Raw genomic sequence first — 9,004 nt, 5'->3', positions numbered from 1 at the left:
CTACTTGGTTTCACCATGTAATAAAATATTGGTCATAAGTTTTAACTAAGTTTTAACTAAAATTATGGAACTTTTAGCATTGGAATAAAACCCGTGTTGGCACTTTAAATGACCCATATAGGAACGAAAATAATAATTAAATAGGGAACAGATTAGCACAGTTATGTTTTTCAATTGTGTCCTGTCATTTCCAGGATTTGAATATACTCTCGATGTCATTAATATACTGTAAGTTTTTACACGAATTCACACAAATGTCGTGCATGTGAAAAATGGAATTTTTTTTTCTATGGAATTGCAGCTTGCACTAGTTGTTAAAAGGCATTTAGACAATACAAATCAAGCCTCCCTCCTTTTGAATAGAAATAACTACAGCATAGCAACACTATTTGCAGCGCCAACATTGCGCAAATTGTAGTTATTTTATTAATGAGAAGAAACTTTGTTATGTGCTAAACGTTTTAGAGGTTTCCCATAAAACAATGACACGATATTCCTAGTGGTGGCCAGAAGCAATGAACTCCTGCTAAAGCAAGGGAGAGGCCGTGGGTGCTGACCCTCCCTTTGTCATGTGATAATTGATAAAAGATTCGTGTTAATCACACAAGTATTGGGGTTTGTATAAACCAGAATACTTAGGTCTGAAATGAAGCATGACACTAAAGAAAGGAAAATATATTATTAAACCATTTGTTTTAAATCCCCCTGTTACTAATCATACGTTTCCTAAATAAGTTGTATCTACTGACAGCTTGTAAAACAAGGCTTTCACACAGCCTAACAGATTCTGCAAAGTCAGGTTTCCTGCCTTCGTGTAACCAATTGCAGCCTATCCCTAAAACCAGAATTCTGACTTCTGCCATTCCTTATCTACCAAGACCAGATGGTTATCTACGGGACAAATGGCCTAGACACTCCAGCTAGAGTCGTCCAGCGATCCCACGGACCACCACTGCTTACCTGGCAGAATCATGACAATAAAAAAATAACAATTATTGATGACTACAAGGAAACCAAGCTATAAAAGAGAGCTGCAAACCAAAGTTCGGTGGAGCACGGAGCGAGCAGTGACCCCCATGTATCCCCATGCTTGCTCTGTCTATATAAAACAAAGCAATCTACATTTTGCTGAATATCGAGACTTTTGTTTCTCATTTATAACAGTCAGGGTGTCGTTCCACAGACACCTGCTGTTACCTGCCCTGCCCTAAAACAACAACAGCGCGGCAGCCGGGCCTGAGGAACACGGCACAAGGAAACAGCCCGAGCTGAGCTGCGGGCGCTCCAAAGGAAATCCCTTTTTATTCAGCTACACCCTGCCACAGGGGATGTGCCGGCACCCTCACCACGGAACGCTGCCCGTGCTAAAGCAAAGACTGTAGGATAAATGCTTTATTTTCTTGTGCTGATATAAAGCAGATTGAAAAAGCCATCTGGTGGGGCTTTGGTGTGTTTTTCTTAAAAGCTGATATCAATAAAACTAAACAGAGTGACACGAGCCTGTTTGAGCGACGCAAAGCTACATCCACCACCCGCGAACAGGCCAGACGCGCTCTGTGCGTCTGAAATAACCCGAGACAACCGGGAAACTCTACTCAGGGCTCCAGCTGGTCTCCATACACAGAGCCCCGTATTGTCTCCCGAGCGAGCCGCTCCCACACCCTCACGGGCGAGCCCCACAGCCAGTCCCGCCCCAGGGCCCGCCCCCGGCCGCGCTGCCGGGATCTGTAGTGCGGCTCCCGGCGCGGAACTACCGCTCCCAGCGAGCCGCGCGCGGGCGCGGTCAGGTGGCGCCCAACATGGCTGCGCCGTGCCCCGGCGCCCTGCGCGGCCGCTGAGCGCACTCGGGGCGGCGGCGGGGCCATCATGCAGAAGATCAAGTCGCTGATGACCCGCCAGGTGAGCGGCTCTTCTCGGGGGGCTGCGGGGTACAGCCGCGGCCGGCCGCGCCCGGCACTCCGGAGAGCCGCCGGTGCGCGGACATCGCCCTCTGCCCTGCCCGGCGAGGGAAGCTTGGGGCGTGCGAGCGCTCGCTGCTCACGCATCCACCTTGATTTCTCCTGACCCCGAGAAATGGCAGCGTGCGCGGGTGCCAGCGCGCGGCTCATGTCACAACACAGTAATCGCTGTGGAAGATGACAGGGCGGGCCTGTGACAGTTCGCTTTTTTGACATAAAATTTTGAGCGCTGGGCTGTGGTTCTGTAACGTGGCTTTGTTTGGCAGCAAATGCTTTTGGTCCAAAGGGAGGCGAGGCGGAGGAGGTGCCAGGGACGTTCCGAGTGGGCACATAGTGGATGTGTGTGTCTGTCAGCTCTGTGCCACCTGGACCGGTTGTCTCCAGGATTCTGTAGATCTAAGCCTACGTTTAGACCAATATTTCCAAGGTTGAGAGTCCTTTTAAGGAATGTATCAGCAGAACATTCCAGTTACTCATGTATATAAGATACCCATGAAAAGAAGCCTGTTTATTGGAGAACTATAAAAAAATCACTTGTGTCGCCCACATCAGATATTCTAGATAGTTATAGAAAATCATGGGGAAGTCAGAATTCCTAAAACTGTGCCCTCAGAGTTGTGATCCTTATGCAGGAGGCAGGGCTTAAAAATGAACACTTACACAAAAGTGGAATACACAAAATAATGTTCTGTTCTACTTCAGTAGAGGGGTTCATGATTCATTTTCAGCTTGACTAGGACGAGTGCTGGGAAGCCTGCCCAGTATGGAGATGATGTTTTCTGCAAATGATACAACTTAGGCAATTTTCAGTCATTCGAAAGATTAGGTTCCATTTACCATTTGATAAGTGAAACCTTTTATTTCTTCTGGAGATAAGTCACTAGAACTGTGTATTTTTGAGAGGACTTGGGGAAGGCTTAGTGTGAAGTATGAGAAACTGCAGCAGTTGCTTTGCTTACTTTGAATTTCTGATGCGTAGAGGTGAGTCACTTTTGATGGTAACAACTGCAGAGGAAGGATGTTTTGAAGTGATGTGCAGCAAATCTGAGAATCAAAACCAAAATGGAGAAGTTTTGCATCTGGGAAAGATGAAACAGTTGTAAAATGCAGTAGTTACCATTGAAGTGATTTACAATACTTCATCAGTTTCAGAATAAATACGAACTTTCTTACCATAACCTAACATAGTACTTGCACGAGTCCTTTTAGAAATACAGGTACCCAGGGGCAGAAAGGGGCTTGTAAAAAATACTGTTAACCTCAATCACAAGAGCAGGAAGGAAGTCTGCCTGATACCTGGAGTCTCAAGAGAAACTGGAATCAGAACCATATCTGCAACTTAAATGTATGGATTCATTTCTGCCTAGGGAGCTGGCAGAAAATATGCTAAGCAGCCTGTTGTCTGCTATTGCTGCATGAAATGGTGAGATGCTGTTTCAGGTTGTCAGGGGAAGTTGTGGATGCCCCCTCCCTGGAAGTGTTCATGGCCAGGTTGGATGGGGCCCTGGGCAACCTGATCTAGTGGAAGGTGTCCCTGCCCATGGCAGGGCTTGGAGCTACATGATCCTTAGATTCCTTCTAACCCAAACCTTTCTATGAAAATTGTGAATGTGTTTGATTTTCAACAAACAAACATGCTATTTATGTGGTTATATGTGTTTTAAGGAGTAATAATTATATATAGCAGCTAGTATGCAACCTTTTCAGTTCAGTCACACATAGGGAAAGCCAGTCCTAGTAGTGGAATATGGTAAGTACTAAAATATGCCAACAAGCAGAAATAATCTAGCTATAGAGTGGGTGGCACCTAATTTGAATTCAGGTGTTTGATTCCATTAAATCATTAAGTTAGTGGAACAAAGTAGGCTATGTTTTTTGGACACATGCTTGTTCTAAAATTTAAGAAAACATCTGGACATTGACAGGAGGATGTGAGTGAGTCTTATAAAGAAAATGTTAGTGAACTGTACTGAAAAAGTACATTTTCAGTATAAATAAAACTGGAAATGCTTAGATGTTTGAGGAGCATAATTTCTGTACCAATGGTCTTGCTTAACTGTTTCTAGAATGAGATCTTAGCCTTCCAGCTGCATGTCAGAATATTTATCAAGGGACCTGTAGATGTCTGTTCAACATCAGGTAAGACTTGATTGCAAGACACATAAAGGAATCAAACTTAACTGATTATTAAAATTCTTTTAAAGGGTCTAAGAAGTCCTCAGGAGAGTGTTAATGACCTCAGTCCTATTGAAAGCTTTCGAATTCCTACAAAGGTATGATACAACATCCCTTTCCTCCCATTCCTTTTGTTTTTAGTTTTTAATTTTATAGTTAAGTGGCACTTTGTGTCTTTTTCTTTTCCTTAACACCAGGTTTGCTGTTGTTCTTTTTTCAGTTTTATTTCCTGCTGAAAGTCTTTTAGAGTATTTTAATGAAATAGTTAAGAGCTGTAAAACAAATCAGTTCACCAACTCCAAATGAATTTGCATGAAATTTTTTTTCATGAAACTTTTCTGTTGTCACTGGATGCTGATCTTAATATTATTAAGGCTTCTTGCTGACGTGAACTAAAAAAAAAGAAGGAAAAAGAAAATTGACTTTTTTTTGTTTTACTTTGGAAAGTAGATGCTGAGTGGATGGCCTGTATAGTTCTAGTCTTAACATTTAGTTTCTTCATGGTTTTGGTGCTGTAAGTATATTTTGTACTTTCATAGTTTTAATCTTCAGCATTTATAATTAATTTCATGTTCTACTTTAAAAGTTATATCTTTATAATAGCAATAATTCTTGGTATTTTTTGGGCCTCACTATTTAAATGAAGCCAGCTCACTGTCATCTCACAAGTCATGCTGAGTAATCTGTGTGTGAGGGAACAATTGTCACAATAATTGACTGTTCCCTATACTCTGTTTATCTGAGGGGAGGATTCACAAGGCTTTACTGTTGTTGTCTATTATTTTCTATGAATTTGGTCTTTGCCTTTAACCAATAAGATGCTTAAGTTACTAACTTGAATTTAGATGACCTATTTTACAAGAGTTAAAAATCAAACCAAAAGACCACTTGTGTTTCTTTGTCTCTGTATAAGTATTGTGTAATATGTTACTTGTGCTTGAGACATGTCAGAAAATTAGCATTGCTGTGTATTTAAAAAAATCAAGTAAGAGTCTCTGAATTGGTACAATATAATTTATTAAACAGTGGCCAATATATTGATATCAAAGGGCAGAAGCATTCAGTTTCAGCAATGTTGAAAAAACTGTCACATCTCCATGGCTTAGATTTCACAATTGCAGATTCCTGCCACTCCCTGAGCAACCAGTTTCAAACTGTCTCTTTGCTGAGTTGGCTCTCCAGCTAAAAGTAGATGTAGGGTATCTTGGCTGGATTTCCATTCTGTAATGGTTTGATGTTATACATCTGATAAGTCTAAACTGTGTAGCAATAACTGTTTTTATTTATCTCTTGAATCATGGAAGTCTCCAGCTGTTTTGGTGACAGAATGGTTATGATGCTGTGCTTTCATCATCTCACTTTCATGTTCAAATTGGTATCTGCAGACTGATTTAGGGCAAATATTACTGAAAACTTCAAAAGCTTCATTAAAGCTATACAGAAGTATACAGAATGAAAGTGCTTCAGGATCAGCATGAATTAGGGCCAGTATGAATTACTGGCACAAGCCATTGTTTAGCCAACCCTAGGTACAAACACGTGTTTTTTGAGATGAGGGACTATTACACTAGTTTGGAGGTCAAATTGGAAATATGGAGGACAGGAAGAAGAATATGCTGACATTCCACCCTCTGAGGGCAAAACCAGCAAAATTCTTTTGGGTCTTGATATCTGAAAGTTGTTGTTTTGCTGACTGTTTGCTGACTGGCCAGCATGATGAAGTGATGACTGTACTCCTTAGTTTTTATTTTTATGCAATGAAATTGTTGGTATATTCACTCGTGTTAACCAGTACTCCAGTAAGTTCTGCAGCTATTTTGAAAAATTTATATTTTTTACTATATGAAGGCAAATCACTAGCAAACTTGCTTTACTTGTTGTTAATATAGACTCTTGTAGCCAACTCACTCACATAGGGATGTATCTCAGTAGGAAATAAATGTGTAATAGTTTGAGTCTGTGATAAAGTCTGTAGAGAAGCCAAGTCTGTACTGAAGGCTGGATATAACAGGTTGCCCAGAGACGTTGTGGATGCCCCATCCCTGGCAGTGTTCAAGGCCAGCTTGGATGGAGCTCTGAACAACCTGGTCTAGTGAAATCTGTCCATGACAGGAGAGTTGGAACTAGATGATCTTCAAGATCCTTTCCATCATTCTCTGATGATTCTTTGATGATCCTCTGATATCTAGGAGAGAAAGTTGTAGAAGAACCTGTCAATTTTGACTGAAATACCTTGCTTGGCATACCCTGATTACCCAGGGAAATTAATAATTTTTGAACCATTCTGTTATTGTTTCCCAAACTGATAACAGTTTTGATTAACAGATTCTGTCACAAAAGGCTGAGGTAGGTATTTTGCATGCTTGAATTCAAGTGTGTTACATTAATAGTGAGTTAACTTTGAATTATGTTATATTTATTTTGATGATAATCAGCTCATATGCAATATATGAATATTATTTTACTTTGTAGCTTATCATGGTAAATAACACTGAGATGTTTTAAAATGTTTTTCCTATAGATACAGGAATGTGGATTTCTATTTCCCCAGCTCTAGCTGAGTGCTTTTCAGGAGTGCTTTAAGTAATAGTGTGGCTAAGATGTGTTCTATGGATAAGCTTTGTTGTTCTCTCCATCAGGAGAGCTGTTTTCAAAGTATAATGTTTGTTTTGGTAGAATGAGAGCTTTTTAATAAGTACTGTCTATACATATTGAACAAGGAAAGATCAAAAGGAGATTCTGGGCATTTTGCCTGAAAGATAGGGAATACCACAAACTTCTCTGTGGTACTGCCTTCCTTAGCTGGGGAAGGGAGAGCAGGGAAGAAAAGCAAAGTAAGTTTATAAATAAAGTTATACATTCTATTTTATGATATTATAGACATTAATTGTTATATAAAATACATAGAGATATATTAGATTGTTATATAAAAATATGTATAGTTACATTATGTATGTATATTGTTATATGAAATATATGCTGTTACATTAGAGTATAATATATTCTAATGTATACATTAGATTAGATACTAGATAAAGGTTCTTCACCCAAAGGTGGTTGAGCACTGGAACAGCTCTCCAGAGAAGTGATCACAGCAGCAGCCTGACAGAGTTCAAGAGGCATTTGAACAGTGCTCTCGGGCATGGTGACACTTTTGGGGATGGTCCTGTGCAGGGCCAGGAGTTGGACTTCAGTCCTTGTGGGTCCCTTCAAACTCTGTATTCTGTGATGATAGGACAAATACAATCTCTAAATATATCTTTGTATATAGATTATGTTTTCACATGTGCATACAGATGGATTTATAAATGCTTTAATAATTCTTTTGCTTCACAGTGCTGCAGTGCTGTGGTATACATGTTAATTGAATCTGTTGAGCACAGCCCTCATCCTGAATTAGCTTTTAGCACAGGTGTTATCCATGTTCTGGATGGAGGGATATAGATCTGCAGCATATTCATTGGTATGTTTTTGGCTCATGACAGAAAGGGAGGCTGTGTCCAAATGAGTGTAGCACAGACCTGGCCCCCTGGTAATCTCTGGATAGAAGTGCATAGGCTGAAACTGAACTTCAGCTTTTTACTAGATTTGAAACTGTTCAGAATTATTTTTTTCCCTGAGTAGTATGAGTTAACTTTTTCAATGTCTTCATTTCCCAGGCTTTTAGGTCATAGTGACTGGAATGCAGAAGGTTTTTGTTTCTACTCCTTGCCAGTAGTACTTCATTCCACAGAGCAATATTGGTTTTCCTGCTACAGGCAACATAGCAAACAAGGAGTGGGAGTGTGATGCACTGGGAAATAGCTGGGTAGACATCTAAAACTTGCTGAACTGCATTTTGAATGAGTCTGCAATGAGATGACTCTTCTGAAATACATATCAAGGAATTGCCACAGGCTTCTAGACTGTAAACTCCTATTTCCGTAGAACAGAAAGACAAAATGATGATAGATGTGCGTGGATGCGAGCACTGTGTTTTATTTAGCAATGGCTTCTTCGAGTACACAAAGCTGTCAGACTCCTTTTTACTTCTTTCTTTTCCTTCCCAGATGCTGTCTTTCACTGATCTATTTAGGTGGCATAATGAGAGAGGCCTGCTGCTGAAGGTTGTACTAATAGTAACATGACAGGATAAATTGGTTTTCCATGAAAGTATGATCCAAAAGTACTGAGAGAAAAAAAAAAAGTGCAGTTGGCACCACAAGTGACAAGAGTTTTAGGTAGGAGATGAAGCCTTTTGCTAAATAAAACTTTGGAAAAAATGAGTAGCCTGTGAAAAAGTACCTTGGCAGGCTGTGTTGGCCCATTATTGATTGGAGAGTTCCTACTGCTGAACGTGTGTGTTAACCTGGACAAGTGGACTGAAGTGAATATTGTGGGGTCCACCTTGCCAATATGCTGCTCTGCCTGACCTCCTGTGTATCTAATTGATTCAGTTTAGCAGTGGCAAAGTTCTCTGCAAGGGTATCACCATGAGATTCCTGCTGTCACAATTTTTGACATGTTTTTCTATTCAGAATAGCAGTTGGAATTGCTGAATTATATAAAATGCAAAATCTTAAATGTGTTTTAATGCTGACTTTTCTTTTTAAGGTAGGTAATTATATGGCAATAGCTAGGCAGGTTTTGAGGTGGAAAAATACCTTGAGGGATTTAATAGAGCTTCTCTCTTCTACTAAGTGTGTGAGTACCAAGCCCACAGAGCTAAACCAGCCCTTTGCCAAGACCCCTGAAACTATGGGCTTATTTCTATATAGTGAAATTGTTTTTGTGTATCTCACTGAAAGGATGAGGAAAATGGAATATCAGCAAATAAACTTTCGCTGGGGATGGTTGTCTCCTTTAGTGGTGAGTGAATAAATTGGCCTTCA

At 40.4% G+C, this 9,004-nt stretch overlaps 1 protein-coding gene across 1 annotated transcript in view; it reads left to right on the top strand.

Annotated features, from left to right (window-relative positions):
* Positions 1-1,761: 1,761 nt before the first annotated feature.
* The window catches only part of VPS50 (VPS50 subunit of EARP/GARPII complex), a 73,919-nt gene continuing 66,676 nt past the window's right edge, over positions 1,762-9,004 (top strand). Inside the window, exons 1-2 of the mRNA XM_056484087.1 lie at positions 1,762-1,899; positions 4,163-4,231. Coding sequence (XP_056340062.1) covers positions 1,867-1,899; positions 4,163-4,231 — 102 coding nt within the window. The 5' untranslated portion in view covers positions 1,762-1,866. The remainder of the gene's footprint in view (positions 1,900-4,162; positions 4,232-9,004) is intronic.

Source organism: Oenanthe melanoleuca, chromosome 2 (assembly GCF_029582105.1).
Source record: "Oenanthe melanoleuca isolate GR-GAL-2019-014 chromosome 2, OMel1.0, whole genome shotgun sequence".
NCBI lineage: Eukaryota > Metazoa > Chordata > Aves > Passeriformes > Muscicapidae > Oenanthe > Oenanthe melanoleuca.
The sequence above is the reverse complement of the archived record's forward strand: the minus strand, read 5'-3'. Positions and strand labels throughout refer to the sequence as shown.